This window comes from Larus michahellis, chromosome 5, assembly GCF_964199755.1.
Source record: "Larus michahellis chromosome 5, bLarMic1.1, whole genome shotgun sequence".
Lineage (NCBI taxonomy): Eukaryota > Metazoa > Chordata > Aves > Charadriiformes > Laridae > Larus > Larus michahellis.
The window spans coordinates 48029677-48052169 of NC_133900.1; the positions used below are offsets into that span (position 1 = coordinate 48029677).

Here is a 22493-nt window from a genome sequence, read left to right on the forward strand (position 1 = left end):
AGTAGATAATAAAATTGAGAAAAATATTGCTCGTCCTTTCCAAGATTTGTGGGAAATTATTTTATTTGACAAATGTCCTACCAAGATTTGAGCATGCACAAAGCACTCAAAGACTACTTACGGATTAAAAAAAAAAAAAAAATTCCAGTCAAGCCTGCTCTGTTACTTAACGTCCACACATTGATTTGCTTTACCCTGAGGTTTTTTTTCCCCAAGGAAAACCAAGATGTAACGCATCATCTATTAAGCTATGACAATTTACACCACAGGATCCACCCAAAAGAGCAAAAAAAGTTTACACTAAGCTCAGATAAGTTCCAACTACTTGATTTAAAAAAAAAAAAAACTGCCAATGTTTAAAAGGCACTTTTTAATTATGTCTTTGTCTTTCAAGCATATTTTTTCTGTGAACTGGAAGCAAGATAAACCCTCTGCCCTGAAAATGGCCTGTGGCTTTTTAGATAAAAGAATGAACCATACTCGCCAGGCTTACAGCCTTATAAGATAAAATCACCTCTGAGAAAGTGTTCAGTGAAGCTACAGGGCATCTGTTGAAAAAATCAGGCATGACTTTGAAAGAGTAAATTGTGGATGTAATCAGCAACTATTCTACAACTAAGTGTGCATTTTCAGCTCTTCTTTGACTTCCCCTAGAAGAATTATTACTCTGGATGTGAGTGCAGAACACACAGCTCTCACTTAGGCCCATGAAAGCAAAATACACAGAGGTATCCCTGGGAAAAAAAATCCAGCTTTTGCCTAGACCTGCCCAAATACTATCAAGCTCAAGAGGAAGCCTGAAGTTTTTTTTATGGGGGTTTTCCACAAGGTACACAATTACTATTTGGTATCTTAGTTATTGTTAAATCTCAACTAATTGCATAAATGTCATCATCCTAAATGCCATTCCCCGTTTGGTATCCCATCCACTGTGCATAAACATGCACAGTAATCAGTACGTATTAATTAAGGACTCAAACACTCTGAAGTCACACACATATAATATAAGGAAGGGCGAATAACACTGAAGCAAAACTACCCTCTTTGAATACGAGGCCAGATATAATTTAGAAGCTAGCTAAATATGCAGCAAATCATTAAATGCTGTCAGAAGCAGATGAATACAAAATTCACTGAACATCAGGAACCTTACGCTTGTACTTTTCCAAAATTAGCACCCCTTAGCAGCATTTTCCCAGATCTCAAACATGAGTCTAAGTTTTTATTACTGCTGTTTTCCCCTGGAGATGGAGTGTAAGCCAAAGCACAACACATGTCGGATGACATTTTTCTATAAAAAAAAAAAATCTCAAATCCAAGTTTCTCTACTTAGACTTTATTATCTAGGTTTATACTCACGCTAAAACCTTCTGAGAGTCAGAATGATTGAAGACATAGCCTCCAACAATCCACATTTTATTGTCATGGATTATGGTTTTGTGAGATGCTCTAGGAAGCTTTGGAAGAGAGTATTCCTCCCGGGTCCAAAACGACTGGTTTGCAGGAACAGGAACTGAACAGCCAGGACCTGGGAAAATAAGGTTTAAAAATTAGGCCGATTTTTTCCGAAGCTTGTATTTCAGCTAGGTCAATATCCTGCACCACAGGTGACAAAAATGGTGCATGGACAGGTAACAGGTGAAAGTTGCAATCCTCATTTCTTTGCCTACACCAGCAATCTGTGATGGACCTGGTGTGCAATCTTAACCATAACCTCATACTTCAAATTTAAAATTGTTTTCAGAACTAAAAAGCAGTTCCAGACTAGATGAATCCGCCATGCAGCAAAGCAGACACTTCGCTCTGTTCTCCCCTGCTGTGATAACAGACGGGCACGGGGCAGACTCCTTCCCACTACACACTAAATGCATGTCTTATAGCACTTATCTAGCTACCGTGTGCCCACAGAAGCTCCAGCACAACCTGCAAAAGCTTCAGGAGACCTTCTTAGCAGTATGCTATAAAAACCCAAGGGTCTACAGTTATCTTTCCCTCTCTTCATTCGTCTCCTTCTCAGCAATACATTTTTGTGAATTGTTCACTTCCCCCGCTTCCCCGCCCTGTATTTCTGCTTCTCTTAAGCCAACTTTTTCACTGCCAGGCTTCCCTCCACAGTTCCCCATGTCATGGGAGAAGAGGAGCAGCAAGAAGGAAGTGAAGTAAAAAGCTGCATGCATGCTCTCCCTTCTCGATGACAACCGCATGCACAGGGCTACTACAGACAACAGAATGTACAGAACCTGCTGAGACCTTGGAAAGGGCATAGGTTTATCAGGATAGCCTTTAGACAGTCATAGAAGTGAGTCACTGTGTACCGGAGTTATGGTCTTGACTACAAGAGACACCACCTGCTCGGTTCTTGCTGTGTTTGCAGTAATATTAGTAAAGCAGATCGGAATCTGGTTTATCACCCTTGAAAAATTCCTGGTTTCTGAGGTAGAGTGACCATTTCCAGATGTAAAAAAGTTTCAGAATAGGACAGGGGAGAGCAGCTTGGATCTCATTCTGCTACCGTTTGGTTTGGGGCTTTCCTTTGTTCTCCCCCCACCCCGCCTCCAGCGATAGATAGAATCGTAGAATCCTTATACACTAACCTGCTACAGAAATGAAAGAACGGGAAAAAGAAGGGCAGGCTAAAAATTGAGCAAACATAAGCCCACCTTTGCTGTCAGTGCACAACCAGACTCCAGAAAAGCATCAGGAGGCACCGCACTGCATAAGGAGATGTGGCATTCCAGGCAAGTACAAGCCCTGAAGTATATCACCTGTGGCTGGTTTTATATCTGAGAGGCAGGTGCACCCTGTACCAAGGTTAGCACATTCTCCTTAGGATGCTCCTTTTGCTAACCTGGATTCTTTCCACAGTGCCTGACACACTGTCCGTTTTTGCAGCGTAGCTGAGTGGTGGTAGCAGGTGCTGCCAGTGCTGTGGCTGGCTGCATTTCATATGAGACTAATACTTGCATGTCAGTATATCTATGCAAAGCAAAAACGTATGTTTGGTCCAAACCGTTGCTAAGACAGACATGGTTGACCAGCACAGCTGCACATAAGAATAAGGCATTTTGTAGGTTCAAACAAGTTAACTACTGCCACTTGGCTTAACTTCATTTTAGGTGCACGCTAACGAGACTTAAAAGTTTTTTATCCAATGATTGCACAGAATAGGCTGGTAATGCTTTGTGTGGTAGCATAGTTGCTTTAAAAATAATTTTTTTTACCAGTGACGTATGATCTTTTGATATGAAAAGGTAGATGGAAGCATCAGATGCTTTGTTCCTAGTCAAAATGCTAATATTTGTCAAGCAGAACATTCTCAAATACTCCCAATTAAACTGCAAGAGCCATACATAAAAAAGGCAACCTCTTAGAAGAGCTTCTCCATATTAATCAGGAGACTTACCTTGCCAGCCTGCAGCGCACAAACATGCCTTGGTATCATTAAAGTTGCAATGCCCTCTCTCGGGTGCCCCACAGTCATCTGTGCAGTAGGGAATATCACAAGCTTCTCCCTTCCAGTATTTGGCACATTCACATTCAAGAGTGTTGCTGCTGTTATTGAGCTTGCACTCGCCTCGGCCAGAGCAATTATTGGGACACATATTGAAACTGCGAACATCAGGGAAAGAAGGTTTGTCAGTAACGAAACAGATTCAAGCCGCACCTCTTATTAACAAATACGAGAGCGATGCTGATCAAGAGTTAATCCACCCGTTCGGCTGTTTGTTAACACACAAACCAACAAGAGCCGCTCATTCAGAACGTGACGTGATGGACCTGTGGAGATTTTTTTCTCTATCATCTACAGAGCTGCCTCACTTAATGAGTTAAACTTACAACTCCTCCGAAAAATTATCAATATGATTTTTAGCTATTTGTAATGCAAATGAATTGCCTTGAAACGCCCAACAGTAAGTAAAGAATTTAATCAGCGCTTAAGGCTTTTGTGGTGTCTGTGCAATTTATACTTAAACTAGTCACAATTACGTGCTATTCTGGGATCTGCTTACCAAAGGAACACACTTGAGATGAACCCCAAGCCAAAGATGCGCCTGTTTTGCATCATTTCTGATTTTATAATATCTGCAGTGTAGCTGAGGCAAAACCAGATACATCTTTGTTGAAGATCCAAATTCAGAAACCCTATTCTTTCCAAATTCCAGTTTTTACCAGTCTATCAACCAGTATAACTCACAGATGGGGATTACTACCCAATATTCTCAATGTCACGGGACAGGTGGAGTCACTGTCGCCAAGACCATAATTTCACAAGCATTTGTCGCATATGCAACCCTAGTAGTAACTGTACAGGCTATTAAACTGAAAATAAATAAATACATGCTTTTATCTACTCTCTGAAAAAACATTAGGAAGAATCCTAATGACCAGAAGATGTAGAAGAAACCAAACAGAAAAAAGTACTTGACAATTGTTTGAAATGGTCAAGAAAGTGAAACGTTAAAGAAATATTAAAATATCTTAAAGGAACTTGAAAAAGGCAGGTTATTCTTTGAGAATCTCTTTGTTCTATTGCAATGGTGCAATACCGACAGCTGGCGGTAGATGGTGGCATGGCTTATGGTATCAGCCAGACTTTCAAAATGCTGGTCCTTCAGCTGCTGTGTTTCACATAACTTTGCAAAGACTCCTCATCGCCTTCTGGAGCTTTCAAGGGGTGCTGAATGTTCTGCATTTTTCAAAGAATCCATTGTATATTTAAGTGCTGAATAAGGATGAAGGCACCAAGACTAATATTCATAGAATCTTCATAGAATCATAAAATCTTCATGGTTGGAAAGGACCTTTGAGATCACCGAGTCCAACCATACACACACAAACCCCCCCCCCTACAATCTCTGCCACTAGAGCATGCTCTGAAGCGCCACATCTAGATGTTTCTTAAACACCTCCAGGGATGGTGACTCAACCACCTCCCTGGGCAGGCTGTTCCAGTGCCTGACCACTCTTTCAGTAAAGTTATTCTTCCTAATCTCTAATCCAAACCTCCCCTGCCACAATTCCAGACCATTTCCTCTGGTCCTGTCATTATTCACTGGGGAGAAGAGGCCAACACCCACCTCTCTACCACCTCCTTTCAGGTAGTTGTAGAGGGCAATGAGGTCTCCCCTCAGCCTCCTCTTCTCCAAGCTAAACATGCCCAGCTCCCTCAGCCTCTCCTCACATGACCTGGTCTCCAGACCCCTCACCAGCCTGGTAGCTCTCCTCTGCACACGCTCCAGCACTTCAATGTCCCTCTTGTACAGAGGGGCCCAGAACTGAACACAGCACTCGAGGTGAGGCCTCACCAGTGCCGAGTACAGAGGCACAGTATCGCTTCCCTGCTCCTGCTGGCCACGCTATTCCTGATACAAGCCAGGATGCTGTTGGCCTTCTTGGCCACCTGGGCACACTGCTGGCTCATGTTAAACTGGCCGTCCACCAGCACCCCCAGGTCCTTTTCTGCTGGGCAGCTTTCTGGCCACTCTTCCCCAAGCCTGTAGCACTGCTTGGGGTTGTTGTGACCTAAATGCAGGACCCAGCACTTGGCCTTATTAAACCTCATACAATTCAAAAAACTAAGACCATCATTTTAAGGAAAACTTCCAGTTTTGCAAGAAGTCGGTTATGACCAAGGATTTTGCAGCTCATTTTTTTGAGAGAGGAGAGAACTTCTGCAAGTTACACCCAAATCAAAATCTCCCAGTGCAGCACAAACATAACTTCTATCTGTAGGAGCAAAAAATTCAAAATCCACGTTCCCCACCAGAAGCAAGAAGTTACAAGTCTGCTAGTATGTCCACATTTATTTCAAAACAAAACCTTTCTAAAAGCAGACAACGAATTAGGGAGTACCCTAGAATTATTTTTAAAAAGCTTATCAATGATGACTAAATATACATTAGCGAACAGAAAGCACCCATCTATAATATTTAAAATATGAACCAAATAACATAACAAAACCATTGCAGACTAAAAAGGAGACAGATTAAGCAATTCAATCCAAGGACTCAATAAGAAAGAGCATCCCAAAGAAAACTGCTTGAGAATCCTCAACAGTAGGTACAGTTCAGTGTTCCAGATGAAACGCGTGTGCTTATGCAAAAGCATCTTCCTGCAGAAGTATTTCTGCAGAATGCATAAGAGCACACACACGCACAAAATACATCAATTCTGGCTGACTGACCATGATCCAATAAATCTAATAACATAAAATAAATAATATGATGTCTTTCTGAGTAAACATTTGCGCACGCTTACAATTGACAACTGAAGTTAATGCTGAGCACATTACAGTTATTAGCCGTTGCAAGGGTATAATAAAGATAAAAATCTAAATTCCAAGTATCTGCTCATAATTACATGCTTCAACGGCAATTGCTTATTTCAAGACAAAACTGAGAAAAGAGGAGACCTCCTTTTCCTCAACTTGCAGCATCACTTTGGAGTAGTACTACTTACTTGTATGTGATGTTAAACCCTGTTAAATTATAGGCAGCATCACTGAAGAAATGCAGAAGAGCATATCCAGAAGTTGCTACAACTTCTGGTACCGTTTCATTGCTATCTTTCTCAGGAACAATAAGACCACTGGAAAAGAAAAAATCCCAAACAATGTTAGAAGTGGAATAAAAGGGAGCAAAGCAACAACAGTAAATGCATCAGTATTAATAAAACAATTGAAACAAGGTATTTACTTGCACCTATTGGAAGTATAATGAATTTGCATAAAGTAATCATTTTCATAGAGCAGTGTTATCAGGTTGTTTTTCTTCAACAACACTCCTTAAATAGTCAAAAGAAAACATCTCAACATTGTCAGTACGCACACGCAGCCAACCCTCAGAACAACCCCGTTCACAAAGGTGTAAGAACCCTCAAGACCCTCTCAGAAAGGTAAAACTACATTCTTCAGGGACCAATTTAGTAAGCCCCTTACTTGGCTTAATTATCTGCAATATGGTGACCATGTTACCAACCAAGGAGTGCAGACAAATTAGGATATCACGGCTATCGAGAGTAGCATTACTGCTGCCCTCAACATGCACGACTTTGGTCTACAACAGGAATGGATGCAGAAAGGAATGCAAACAGAAAACCCTGAAGTAATCAACTTGGCTCTTCTGCAAGATAAGTGTATATTAAAAGTGTTCAACCTGAGTAAACCTGAAGCTGTCTAGAATTCCAGTTATTCTTACCCAAAAAGTCTACTTTCCTTCCCTTATTATTCTGCCATGATTTAAACAGGACCCATTCCTAAAACAAGGTGACACACTTGAAAACAGAAATTACTGTGTTCCAAAAGCATAAAACCTGCTATACCAAGCCCATCTAAACATCTGTCGAGCCCAGTATCTCCTCCTGACTATGGACTACAGCAAATGGAAAGACTGTGGGAATGACTGTGACAAATAAAGCAAGTATGGGGCATTTTGGCGATGTGTTATCCAGTTTACAGAAACCCACAGATCAGGTGCTTTGACCTGGAGAATGCACCCAAGTCAGCCCATTTAAATAAACCATTCATCCGTGCTTCTATCTAATTCCTTTCTCAACCATTTTTACCCTTTTCATGTAGAAAATCTGCAGCAGGGACATTGACAATTTAACTCTGCAGTGGCAGAGAAAGGACTTCTTATATTCGCTTTACATCTGCTGCCTGATCATCCACCACTGTCTCTTGAGCTCCTCCTCTAGGAGAAGTAAGTACAACCACCTTTTACTCACCATCATCCTGCCATCCACTCTTTCATAAAGTTCCATCTGACTTATCGCATCCACATTTGTTGCCTTTTCTGTCCTAAAAGATTATCACGCTCACTATTCCCACCCCATTCATTGCTTCACACTTCTGGATGCCTCTGGCTGTTTCTCTACACCTTTCCAGGTTCTGCTAGTTCCTGCAGCCTTTTAGTTTTCCAGGGGTGGTGGAGAGAAGGGAGGATGAAGGGCAAGACTATTTACAGTATTCGAGACTGGACACAGTACAGATTTATGTAACAATGGTTTGCCAAAACATTTGGAGTAATCTGAAAATGAGACTAAATGTCTCTTGAAAAGATTAACTACTACCTCTTTATGTATTGCATAAAATAGTTTGTATCTGAAAGGAAACGTTTATTCTTCTTTTAACAGAAGCCTGACAACAACAAAACAAAGAAGTCAATTCCTCCCTCATACAAAAGACATAAGATCAGGCATAAATTTGAAGTCTATTCAATTTATTTTTTAAAAATCCTTTATCTAAGCAAAGCGCATTGTCTACCACCGCCCATTCACAGTCAGCTGCTGTGAATTCTTATAGAGAACCATCGTTCCCCCAGCCTCAGTCCTATTTTCAAAGGCTAAGTCAAAGCTTTCTGAAAAGCAGAGACTCCGAGCCCCAGAGCGGAGGGTGTCGGGCAGGGGACGGCAGGCAGCTCCGGGGCTGCAGGCAGCCAGCGCAGCGGCAGAGCCCCGCAGCTCTCCTGGGAAAGCAGCCGAGCCTGGTTTTGTGCCTGGTGAATTCTGAATATCCGAGGGCACCACCGACTAAAAAGCAACGATGAAAAGCATTTTTTCCCCCTGAAAAGAACTTACTTTTCCTCTCTTCAGATTTATTCAGAACAGAGAGCAAATGCATTTGAAGACAGATCCCCAGGACAGGGTAAATGAGTTTCTACACCGGAGGAAAACACTCACAGCTATCCACAGCAGCCCATTCACGTTGCCTGTAAAGCACTTTTTTGTGACCTGAATTTTTCTGTCCCTGCAATACAATACAATGGTGTGCTCCAAGAATAACACAGACACTCAGTGATCCTTTCCAAAAGCTTTTGCTATAGATGTTGGAACGCGTTACCTATGGGCTGGGTAAAACTGCTAACTGTACAACAGCCCTTCCCCCACAGCAAGTCTTATTGTGGACAAAAAGATAACTTTCATTTTACCAACATGCCATAAAAACACAGTAATCTGATCCCATGTTTTGGCTAAACAACTCCAGCACATTTGCTGATATGTAGCTCAATAAAGATTTCCTCATGAGAAAGCCAATTATTTTTTCCTCTTTCAGGTCTCAAGGATCTGGGATTAAAAGGCAAAATTCACTGCCTTTCTCTCCATGTGTAAGAAGTACCTGTTTCATTCTAAAATTTGAGGCTTCTGATACGAAGATGATCTCTCCCAAAAGACTGTCTCATGAAACATCAAAGACCAAAAGTCTAATAGATTTCTCCTTGCTATTTGGTTCATAGTTTTCCTTTGTAATGCAAACCATAGGATGGTACCTCTCCGCCACAGGAAAACAAGACATCTGAATGTAGTTCAGAGTAACACAAACTACAGCTCAGGGACAAGAGAAAATTCTTTTGCTCTGGTTTATTCTTCTTTGGTCTTATTCTTGCAGCACTGATCACTGATACTAAAGAGCAATCTAACTGGAAGGCCCTGGAGAGGGGAGAACAGCAGCAGCAAAGAATAAAAGTACAGAGCGAACAGTCATAGTGAGAGAAGACAAAAGTCTTCCCCAATAACCTTTCCTAATAAAAGGACTAGCACAGGACAATTATTTGTTTTCTTTTAAAAATCGTGATTTTGGGATTTGTTTGGGAAGAACGCAGGTACCTCCGTAGCGGATGCTCTCACCAAGTCTCCCACCCACGTGCTCCTCTCTTTCCATCTTCTTCTGATGACTCATACGTAAGTGTACTAAAGAGGATGTTATCCCTCCTATACAAGTTTAAAACAGCCTGATGAAACCTCATCGAGAGATTGTAATTTCATTCAAGAGAAAGCCATGAAAAGAACAAAACACAATGATAATGATCAGGTCTGTGAAAGGTTGAACCAGAAAACGGTGAATAAATTAGCGTGTGCACAGTATCATTTTGAATAAACCAGCACAAACAGAATTTAGATTATCTGCCATGAATAAAAAAAATCCAATAGGCAGAATCAGAATAATAAAGGATTATGCAAAATTTCCTTTAAACTACAATCCAGAATCTCCCAGAGACTCAACTCTGGCCAAGATTAGTCTATTTCAAAATGTACCGCTTCTATTTCTTTTTATAAGGTTTCAAAACATTTCGCAATCATCACTACTCCAAAGCAAATAAATACTCCTACTCATCAGCTCAGCTGTCCAATGACACTATTTCTTAGGCATTGAAAGGCAAACCCCTGGCTCTGCCCTGAAATAACTTCTATTTTCTGTGGGCTGGATTTGTAGAGCCAGTGGCAGAGTGAAAAAACACTATCCAGGAGACCTGACTTCTCTGTGGCCCTGCACACACCGCCTGCCTTCCTCTCTCCCCCACAGCACAGAAAACTAGGAATTATTTAAAACAAAGGGCATCTCCTCTATCGCTTTTCCTTGATTTGCTATGCAAGCGTCTCATCATTTTCTCCTGAGACACAACCTGCCAGCGTGGCAGAGATCAAAAACGTAAGCAGCTCTACCGGGCAGAAAACAGTCAAAAAGGAAGATGGGAGCCAGGAAAGGAGAAGGAGACAACACAGAGTACACATCACAGAGAACAGGAAGGATGAACGTGATACCAAAGCATTGGTACTACATTGGCTTCTCATTCTATTGAAATGCAATAAGAAACCATTCTCTTCTCTCAATTTTTAAATGCTTTGACCCATCTGGACACACATGAATGCAAAACAAACACCATTTCTTCCTTACTAAAAACCAGTCCGTGCAGATCGCTACATTCACGAGAAATAAAAAAAAAAATAAACAAGCCTAAAACAGAAATTACAAGAGACTAAAAATAAATCAATGCCAAAAAAAGGAGGGGGGTGAAAATAAGGAGACATCTCAAATTGATTTTCTTAAAGGAAAAGCTAAGATTCTTGTGCAGCAAGACGACTCCCAAACAGAGACTTTTAAGGAAGGAAAGCAATTACCATGACACTTATAAAAATAAAAAAAAAAAGACTCATTATTGAGAGCTGGCAGCACCCCAAAGTACAATTTTTCTTGAATCCCTCTTCTCCTGCCGCACTACAGACAGACGCAGCTGCTGCAGCAGCAGCAAAGGGCGAGCCTGGCCCAAGAGCCCCCCGGATTAAGGGGGGTTTGCCCCTAAAACCTCTCCAGTTCTTACATGACGCTCTTCCTTCCAGAGCCAGCAGAACAAGGACAAACCATAAGCATATCAAGATATGCCTCCGTAATTTTTAATGATTATGTCACATGGTGAACGTGACAAAAAGCTGTATTTCAGGAGAACTTGGACTGTAAAGCCTCAAAAGAAATAACATCTTTTTTGCCATTACAGTGAAGAAGTACTTTAAAAGTTAAAAAATTATTTTAGTATCTAGTCTTCAAGAGACAGAGCATGCTACCGGCCATGGTGCAAACGTCTTTTCATTTTTTAATACCTAAAGTCTGTTGCCTGCTACCTGTAAAGCTCAGTACACGACATTTGAATTAAAAAAAAAATAAATCAAAAAAAAAAATCAAAGCCTTATTCTTCAGTCCATCAGAGTTTAAGAGAAAAGAACTGAGAAAGTGAAGACCTGAAGAAACTTTCTGCTCTGAACTTCCTTTACAGGCCTCGATTTAACTATGAGGATTTATCCTTTCAAAACTCTAAAATAGAAACTGTCTGTGTCCATCTCGTCAAATTGATTTGATGTTTTTGGAGGGGATTACAGGTTTAGTGAACAAAAGCAATTTTGATACAATGTATTTACATTTCTCTAAGAAATCTGACTTTCCACCACAAAGACATTTTGATTAATCAATTCTCATGCCTTCAAAGGATCAGTTGGCTCACCAGTAAATGTAAACAAGGGAACATCATTCAGCAGGTACATTTCCAGCAAAATCCCAAATACATTTGCTCCTCACCTTACACTGATTTTTTATTTATTTATTTATTTTAAATCAGTGCTCTAAAAGTTATCGTGGATACAAAGAAAACAAATAGACCAAAATAATAAATACTTAGACAACAGCCTGGTAGAACAAAAAGTCAACTGGACTGCTCCATGAACTGAGTGTGTACATGATGACCGTATCACAACACAGTCCAGCACAGGGTCATAATATAATATATCCCCTAGCCCCTATCTCAGGACACAGAATAAGAACTGATTTGGGAAGTGATGACTGATTATGTGCTGAGTGCCAGCTCCATCAGAGGAAGGCGAGAACGTTGACAGGCAAAAACCTGATTATGCACATGAACAAAGGTCATACAACACATGCTTTGAAGCAAACAGAGCAATAAAACTGAAGCATTAAACAGTCCCTTTGTCTTCTCTCATAGAATCACAGAATCTGTTGGGTTGGAAGGGACCTTTAAAGGTCATCTAGTCCAACCCCCGTGCAATGGGCAGGGACATCTTCAACTAGACCAGGTTGCTCAGAGCCCCGTCCAACCTGACCTGGAACGTTTCCAGGAGTGGGACATCTACCACATCTATGGCCAATCTTTAGGCAGAGCACGTACATCCACCCTCAGTTCATTCTCTGCCTGTATGTGCCAGAGGCAAGGACCACTTCTTCCTATACGTCTATATAAGATCAGCTCTAAGTTGATTAGCTCCACTGGATACTCTCGAAACACAAATAGTACCAACTCAACATGCTTTGTGCCTTTCCCAGTGTAAGTAATCCTCGTTAGCAACCCCCCTGCTGTTACCAGCTGATCATTTGCTCTAAGCAATATCAGACAAGTCAATAGTGAGGGGTAAGCAGTGTTTGTGGGTTAGTTCAAGAAGGGCACGGAGGACAAAGCAGAAGAAAGAGAGAGCCTTTGCATGTGCCCATGGCAGCAATGTGGGGTTACAACTTCTGACAAAGAATTGAAGGAATAGAAGGAAAAAAACAGAAGAGGGACAGCCATATGACCTATGAGGAGAAGCAGAAAGAGCAAGGTTTGTTTAGCCTGGAGGACAGACAGCTGAAGATGGGGTGAAATCTAATTGCTGCCTTCGACTGCCTAAGGAGAGATTACAGAGGAGATAAGACCAGAGGTTTGCAGAAAAAGGACATGAGACAACAGACACAGGTTTCAGCAAAGGAAATTCTCATTAGATACTAGTATAATTTTTTTTTTTTTTTTTTTTTTTTTTTAACATGAGGTTGGCCAAGCGTTGGACCACTGGCCCAGAGGAACAATGAGATCTCCATCCTTAGGAGAAATTCACAACTTGGCTGGGCAAGGGCCTGACCCCACTCTGAAGCTGGCCTTGCTTTGAGTGAGGGATCAGACCAGGGTCCCTTCCAACCCAGCTCACCCCACATTCTGTGCCTAGACTCAAATTTGGGTGCATATCCACCTGCGAGTAACAAAAGGAAGGTGAGCTGCTCCTGTTTTCTGAGGGTGCAGGAGCTCACACGGAGGCACCACAGAGCGGCCAGCTCAGCAAGTGACCGTGGGGCAGCCACTGCCATCAGTCAGTGCTGCCACCACCACCATTCATCGGGTGCCTGACAGCAACCACGAGGCGCTTCTCAGTGGTCCCACCCCCCCAGCACCAAGTGCAGAGCCACAGCCAAAGGTCTTGCAAAAAAATTACCATTTTTGAAGAGGAAAATGCCACCTGCCGACCCGCGCAAAATGAAAATAAAGGTGCAAAAGCAGATCCAGTAAATGTTTAACATGGAGTAGAGGTAAAAACAGAACCAACAAAATTCACAGATGATGAGTGGAGTTTATCTGCTTCAGATTTCTTCACTGTGCAGATGAACATGCTGGATTTCTGTTTCCTCCATGTTTTTATTGCATTTTTGAAGCAACAGATTTAGAGTCTCATGTTGCCTGTGATCACACATATAAACCAGCAAAGATATTTTTAACCCTGCTTAATAGAAAACAAAAAAGCTTAATGTACAGGACTGGACAGCCCTGGGGACACTCGGATTACAATGAGTTTAGTAAACAGTTTATGCAGACACTTGCGCTGTGTAAATCTTTGCATTATGCAAATATTTATCACAGTTAAAAATTGATAAAACCAATTTAAAGTTTCTCCATAGTCCAGTACTGAGGATTTCCAAGATCACTTTATATTCAGTGTAAATACCATATTGTAAACACACATACGTGAGCAGCAGAAGGTCAAGAAAAAAACATGAGAGCAAGTGAAGAAGCGAGGGCTCAGGCAACTACTGTAAAAAGCCAGGGAGGTAACAAACCCCAAGTTTAGAGAAGGAGGAATTTACAGTGTTTATCAACAAACTCCAAAACTTTACAGTGTCCTGCTCTACAAAGCTCAATCTTGCAAATCCCCCGGAACGGTGCAAAAATGGTAAACAGTGAAATATGGTTATGGTTAATATTAAAATATAACATAATCCAAGAAGAGAGATAAAATATCAACACTGCTCTTGAAAAATTCTAGTGCATTTATTTTTGTATCAGAAAAAGGTATTTTTCAACAGATGCTTTTTTGCACTTCATCAAAATTAGAAGCATCTGCTATTTCCTGAACTTAGTTTACTGAACAACACAGCTCACTACTAATGAAGATGAAATTCAAATGTCATCTAAAGAAGCAATTTAAAAAAATAATTGAATTTTTTTTCCTACCTCAAAAATGTTATTGTATTAAGCTCACGCTTGCTTCTCCTCAGGCACAGACTTCCTAGTGATTTACAGATGATTTTAAAGTCTGAACCATAATTGTTAATGCTGTGAACTACTTATAACCTCAATTTGGAAAGCCTATTAATTTTTGGGAAACACACGAGAAACTGCAGGCACAAATCATGATCATTTCACCTTTTCAACAGCGTGTTAAAAATTAGCTCGATTAGAACAAAATGACTATGAGTCAAGATGACATTTTTTCCCCTCTTCCTGCATATCAATTCAGTGCAAAATACCAGGAGAGCATTTCCAGGTTTTTTTGGGGAGCAGTTTTGGAAGAGAGAAGGTTGCTTCTTCTTCAAATGGGGTAAGAATAAAATAACAATTCATTTGTGTGTCCTGTTTTGACCTCAGGTTAGCCTGAAGGTTTACACAAAGCATTCTTTCATTACAAAACCACTCTGCATTTTCAGTTGAAGACCCAAAATCACCACGTTGCTGTTTTAAATTTTATTTTAATCAACTTTTTGTTCCTATGCTGATCTTCTCTCATAGACATTACAAGGATTTTTTAGAACAAACATGAAGTATTTTTAGAACTTCATTTCACAAATGAAAGGAAGCACAGCAGAAGGTTAATTCTGGAAATAGTTAATCAGCCACTTGGAACAAGCAGAGTCCAAAGGGAACCATTAGTTTTTCCATACGCAACTTGGGATTATTTTTCTGATTTCAGCTAAAAGAACAGAAAACATAAGGTGGTGCTTGTCACTGCAAGACTAAAGTACATAAACGCACAAGTTATATTTAGGTCTCTTCGTGAAATGTCGATGGGTAACCAACATCCACAAATTGGTCTCTCACCACAGACAGATGAGCCAAATACCAGTCATTCATCAGAAGAACACATATTTTTACACGTTTATACAAGGTTGTCTGACCCATCGTTGTTGTTTCTGAACATGTTCCAAAGAGTTGAAGAATTTAAAGTTTAAGGTACATAAGGATATACATAGTTCTGTGAGACCTGTGTGTCTGCAATGTAGATTAATTTTCTGTCAGCATTGACATACTATGAGTCAAACTTAAGTCATGTTCAAAATTGATAAATGGGGCAGTTTTCAACTTTAGAAGGAGCCTGCATACTGAATCATCTCAAGCTCAACCAGATGACAATAATTTTTTGTCTCTCAAATAATCAGGATTTGGAAATGAAAACATAATACTTACACGCTATAGTGTAGTAACATGATTTGTTCATTGTAAAAGCAAAAACAACTCCTTAATTGTTTATGCTGATGATGACTGCACAAAAGGACACTTGCTGTATTTGCAGTATTATATATTTAGATTACTGGAACATATTTATACTGCTAGAAGCCACATTTGATTCAGCTTCCAAGTTAAAGAAATATCATTGCGTACAGTTAGATCCTTACCAAGGGGAACTTACCTAAAAGCTGCCAGTAAGGGAGCATAAATTGAATCTCCATCATACACATACAAGTGGTCCCAACTGCACTCTGTGGCAAAGTGATTGAATCGAAGCCTGAGGATTGTGTTTGGCCTGTAAAAAAAAGGATAATAAATAAGAGATTTGTAATTAGCCACTTGACAGACATGACAAAGTCCCTCCAACAAACTCCTCCGGTGTGAAGCTCTCCTCTAAACAAAACTAAAACTGAGTGACTCAGTGTAACTGCAGATGCACCAAACGTTCTGTGGCATTCTCTTTTGGTGTGCACACTCCCCTGGTATTAAACAACAGATTCTTTATGGTCAGAAAACTGTGTCCTTAAACCTTTGCCCACCACCAACGTCAGAAACTGAAGAGTAGGCGCTGCCAGCCCTCTGCTCTTTACCAGTACTGACTCCCCTGATGACAGGGCTTTGCCGGGGTAAGCATGGAAAATCTACATGGACAATACATTCATGTGTAGATGTGGCACTTAAAGACACAGTTTAGTGGTGGAATTGGCAGTGTTAGGTTTACAGTTGGACTCAATGATCTTAAAAGTCTTTTCCAACCTAAATGATTCTATGAAGAATCACAGCCACCATGAGGGAACTAACCAGAGCTCTTTTTCTTGTTTAAGGGATTTTCTGCAGATTGATATGATTACAATGGCCTGAGATTATTTATTTGCCCAGAAGCTGGCAGAAATCCTTCTTCTATTACTTTATTACTTCTGCAGTACTGCAAGATGGCCCTCCTGAGGGAACTCCCTCCAAACTGGAAATTGGAAATATGCCTCAGTGGATCCTAACTAAAGTCTTGCTCACCACTTCCTGTGAGCTGGAGAAAACACATCAAGAGAATGCAGAGGAGACCCGACTTCTACAGGATGGGAGGCCCTGCGGCTTTACCTTTTTCCAAAAGGCAGGCCTTTGATTATTATTGGACTGTCAAGATGCAGTAACCACTCACTGCCCCCCATTCCTTACAAACACTAACCAGGCTGCTTGACTTTCTTCTGAAGTTGCATCACAAAAAATACTGGGACCAGTTGACAATGAACAAGCTGGAATTCCCGGGAAAAGACTTGCTGCCTTCCACCTGAAGGCAGTGGGCCCAGCAGACCCCAATGTTAACACCACTGGCCAGGTCAAGAAGAGTCTAGGCTGTTGACGTACTAAGTTAAGAGTCTTGTCTGTTGACATACTAAGTTAAGAGAAGACCATCAAGGGGCCTGATCTTCTGAGATGTATCAGCAGGATAAAGGTTTTATTTAGTTGATGTGGGGATGGAAACAGTCGTTCAGACACCAAAACACATCAGCATTTCCTTCACTCCATACACAGAAGAGGCCCCCTAAGCCATAATCAAGTAACATATATTTAGATACCATTAGTTTCATGGCTAATATACAAAGACACATCTAAAGAGAATCACACAGAAGCCACAGCAGATATCTAATTTAGGGCTCAGCTCAAGGAGGGTGAAAACACCACTAATGTTGTGCTCTGACCCCAAGATAAAAAGGAATTGAATCTATAGCACAGAATGGTAGGGGAAGGGACCTCTAGAGATCATCTAGTCCAACCCCCCTGCCAGAGCAGGGTCACCTAGAGCAGGTTGCACAGGAACGCATCCAGGCAGGATTTGAATGTCTCCAGAGATGGAGACTCCACCACCTCTCTGGGCAGCCTGTTCCAGTGCTCTGCCTCCCTCCAAGTAAAGAAGTTCCTCCTCATGTTCAGATGGAACTTCCTATGCTCAAGTTTGTGCCCATTACCTCTTGTCCTGTCCCCGGGCACCACTGAAAAGAGCCTGGCCCCATCCTCCTGACACCCACCCTTTAAGTATTTATAAGTGTTGATAAGATCCCCCCTCAGCCGTCTTTTTTCCAGACTGAAGAGACCCAAATCCCTCAGCCTTTCTTCATAAGAGAGGTGTTCCAGTCCCCTCATCATCTTCGTAGCCCTTTGCTGCACCCTCTCCAGCAGTTCCCTGTCCCTCTTGAACCGGGGAGCCCAGAACTGGACACAGTACTCCAGGTGCGGCCTCACCAAGGCAGAGTAGAGGGGGAGGATGACCTCCCTCGACCTGCTGGCCACACTCTTCTTGATGCACCCCAGGATACCACTGGCCTTCTTGGCCACAAGGGCACATTGTTGGCTCATGGTCATCTTGTTGTCCACCAGGACTCCCAGGTCTCTTTCAGCTGAGCTGCTCTCCAGCAGGTCAGCCCCCAACCTGGACTGGTGCATGGGGTTATTCCTCCCCAGGTGCAGCACCCTACACTTGCCCTTGTTGAATTTCATAAGGTTCCTCTCCGTTTAACTCTCCAGCCTGTCTTGGTCTCTCTGCATGGCAGCACAGCCTTCCGGTGTGTCAGCCACCCCCCCCGCAGCTTTGTGTCATCGGCAAACTTGCTGAGGGTGCACTCTATCCCCTCATCCAGGTCATTGATGAATATATTGAAGAGGACTGGACCTAGTACTGACCCCTGGGGAACACCACTCGTCACTGACCTCCAACTAGATTCTGTGCCCCTAATCACGACCCTCTGAGCTCTGTCTTTCAACCAGTTTTCAGTCTACCCCGCTGTCTATCATCCAACCCACGCTTCCTAAGCTTCCCTATGAGGATGCTGTGGGAGACTGCATTGAACACCTTGCTGAAGTCAAGGTAGACAACATTCACCGCTCTCTCCTCATCTATCCATCCAGTCATGCCATCATAGAAGGCTATCGGATTAGTCAGACATGATTTCCCCTTGGTGAATCCATGTTGAGTACTTCTGATAGCTTTCTTTTCCTCCACGTGCCTTGAGATGACGCCCAGAACGAGCTGTTCCATCATCTTTCCAGGGATGGAGGCGAGGCTGACTGGCCTGTATTCACCAGGTCCTCCTTCTTGCCCTTTTTGAAGACTGGAGCGACACTGGCTTTCCTCCAGTCCTCAGGCATCTCGCCTGTTCTCCAGGACCTTTCAAAGATGATGGAGAGCGGACCAGCAATGACATCCACCAGCTCCCTCAGCACTCTCGGGTGCATCCCATCAGCCCCCACAGCATTCTCCTGGAGAAGCTGGCGAATCACGGCATAGACAAGTGTACTCTTCGCTGGGTTAAAAACTGGCTGGATGGCCACGCCCAGAGAGTTGTGATTAATGGGGTGAAATCCTCTTGGTGTCCGGTCGCCAGTCGTGTCCCTCAGGGCTCAGTTTTGGGGCCAGTTTTGTTTAATATCTTTATCAATGATCTGGATGAGGGGATTGAGTGCACCCTCAGTAAGTTTGCAGACGACACCAAACTAGGTGGGAGTGTTGATCTGCTTGAGGGTAGGAAGGCTCTACAGAGGGACCTGGACAGGCTGGATCGATGGGCCAAGGCCAATTGTATGAGGTTTAATAAGGCCAAGTGCTGGGTCCTGCATTTTGGTCACAACAACCCCAAGCAGTGCTACAGCTTGGGGAAGAGTGGCCGGAAAGCTGCCCAGCAGAAAAGGACCTGGGGGTGCTGGTGGACGGCCAGTTTAACGTGAGCCAGCAGTGTGCCCAGGTGGCCAAGAAGGCCAACAGCATCCTGGCTTGTATCAGGAATAGCGTGGCCAGCAGGAGCAGGGAAGCAATACTGTGCCTCTGTACTCGGCACTGGTGAGGCCTCACCTCGAGTGCTGTGTTCAGTTCTGGGCCCCTCTGTACAAGAGGGACATTGAAGTGCTGGAGCGTGTCCAGAGGAGAGCTACCAGGCTGGTGAGGGGTCTGGAGACCAGGTCATATGAGGAGAGGCTGAGGGAGCTGGGCATGTTTAGCTTGGAGAAGAGGAGGCTGAGGGGAGACCTCATTGCCCTCTACAACTACCTGAAAGGAGGTGGTAGAGAGGTGGGTGTTGTCCTCTTCTCCCAGGTGAATAATGACAGGACCAGAGGAAATGGTCTGAAGCTGCGGCAGGGGAGGTTTAGATTAGAGATTAGGAAGAATAACTTTACTGAAAGAGTGGTCAGGCACTGGAACAGCCTGCCCAGGGAGGTGGTTGAGTCACCATCCCTAGAGGTATTTAAGAAACGTCTAGATGTGGCACTTCAGGGCATGCTCTAGTGGCAGAGATTGTAGGTTGTTTGGTTGGACTCGACGATCTTAAGGGTCCTTTCCAACCATGAAGATTCTGTGATTCTGTGACTTGTGGATATATAGCAGCACTGCTTTTTCCTACCCACAGCTGTGGCTGTTGAAAGGATGGATGCAAGTGATTAGGATCTCTTCAACAGCAATGCCCTTGGGTTCAGATGAAACCCTTGTTCATCCTAATCAAATAAATTAGTAAAATGTCCGCTTGCCATAGAGTCCTTCTCTCCCACAGAAAGGGAATTCTTTAGGGAGTTATTCTGCAAAAGAGTATTTTTTGATAGGCACAATGATCTACTCCAGGCCTTTGAAAGAAGAGCAGCAGGTGTAACTCCAGGATAATGTCTTGCTTAAAGAAAAGGTACAAATAGTACTCAGCATTTCAAAACTGAGCAGCCTATGAAATCGTAGGGGGCTGTCTTCTATTTTAACTGTCTGACAGCTGTAGAGCAGAAAGAAATACTTAATCAATAAAAGCTTTACACTGAGAACAAAAAGAAAGATATTATCTTTTCTACAGCTAACAACTCATTAAAAGACAGCACTCATTTGCAGAATCACAAGGCACATGGCTACAGGTTCTGCCTCAGACTGTCTTTATCTCATCTGCCTTGCCTTGTGCTCCTGGGGAAAAATGAAAAGGACACCCTTGGGATGAGGACACAGGACAGACACCAGCCAAGAAGAGCCAGGAATAACGCAAAAAGGAGTACAGTAAGGAACACATGGCTTATTTTACATCTGAATTTATCTACTGTCTTCAGTTGCACATTTGGATTGTGCCTTTACTTGCTTCCCTCAAAAGCCCTGGAAATACCAGTACGCTAGCACTGAGGTGAGGGCACTCAGCAGAATTTAACAGCTTTGCAGAAGCTGTTTTCCAAGTCCAGATCTCTCTGGGAATTTCACATTTGGCAGAGAGCTCGGGCTATTTTCACAAGGGTGCATATTTCAGCTGTTTTAATCGGTGTGATTATCTCCTTTCTGTTTACCACCATCCTCTGACAGCAGGGTACAAACAATCAGAAGCAGGAAAAGGATGCCGACTTAAATACCTGGCTACGAAAGAAGGAGGAACATTTTTGTACACCTCTTTACAGCAAGTAAGGTCTCACTTCAAACCCCAGGAAGTGATAGTTCTCTAGGAAGCCTCTCAGTACTAGCAAACAAAGGCTGAAGGAGCAGTTATGGTGACATTATCGGGGACCCGTGAGCAACACTTCACATCTGATAAAAACATGAATCACTTTATCTTTTAGAAAAAGAAGTTGTGAGGGTTAAGCTGGCTGTACTGGAATTGCTGAGGCTGGTTTGTCTGTAATAACATTCTTGCAAAACATTATTTAATTATTTGTAATTCCAAACCGGCCACAGTTTTATTTTTACTACCTACAAAAATTAAGAGGTGTTGCCACTTACGGCATCTAACTTTGATCTTAACCACATTAAAGAACTGGTCTCCTTATGTAGTTAATAGTGAGTGGTAGGCTCCCAGTTTCAGTGTTCTAGGTGGCTCTCTGGAGCAGCTTAGCCCTTACCTTTGAATATTTTGGGAGCTTGGGTATTTAAGTTACTCATCCAAAATAAATGCCTGAAGTAGATGAAGCGAATACCAATTCCCCTCCACCCATCGGACCTCCCAGACACAGAGAGAAGACTAAAGAAAAAAGTGTACCCTGGGCTTTTAGTAATTTCTGATCCTCCAAGATGCCAAGAGACCTCAGCTTACAGGCGTTCCACGCAAGTGAAATCATTCATGCTCTCTCATGACTGGTTCCTATTCACCTACCTCTCTACTTACAGATTCAGGGAACAACACGGAATGTGACTTAACACTAGTTGTTAACACACAGCATCGTAACTGACCGTGCAAAGTTTCACAGACTATATAAATTGATTTTACAGTCCTGGCATCAGGCTGCTGCTATGAAAAACATATTTCAACAAGTCAGAGGCTCCGAACTGCAGCACCATTGATCAGATGACAGTCAGAGGATACGCGCTAAATAGGCTACTCCCAAAATCACTATAGGCAATATAAAGATCAAATACAGGAAGGGCAGAGAAGTGAGGGGAAGAGGTTTAAGAGACTTCTTGCACTTTAGAAGACCTTTGTAAAAATGGTCAATGGTCCCTCTGAACTCTTCATGGCCTAGTGGGTAAATAAACATCTGAAGTGCATCGTTACAGAAACTGATTCTTCAGGAATAAGGGCTTTAATAGAGTTTGCTCTATTTTTGTCATACTGCCCAAAAGCCCCATACACAGTGAATCTGAATGGCCCACTACAGTAACAGTTAAATAATTTTTAGTTCTTAATTTATTTACACAGATGCATTTATCCCATTTTCCACACACAGTTCCAATGTGAATGTTATTTTACACAG

General features: G+C 42.3%; 1 protein-coding gene across 2 annotated transcripts in view; it reads right to left on the reverse strand.

Moving 5' to 3' along the window:
• The window catches only part of ATRN (attractin), a 165127-nt gene that overhangs the window by 107508 nt on the left and 35126 nt on the right, over nucleotides 1-22493 (reverse strand). For both annotated transcript variants that reach the window (XM_074587197.1, XM_074587198.1), the window contains exons 3-6: nucleotides 15988-16101; nucleotides 6460-6588; nucleotides 3404-3609; nucleotides 1360-1528 (exon numbers count right to left, since the gene is read on the reverse strand). In XM_074587197.1, the coding sequence (XP_074443298.1) occupies nucleotides 1360-1528; nucleotides 3404-3609; nucleotides 6460-6588; nucleotides 15988-16101 (618 nt within the window). The remainder of the gene's footprint in view (nucleotides 1-1359; nucleotides 1529-3403; nucleotides 3610-6459; nucleotides 6589-15987; nucleotides 16102-22493) is intronic.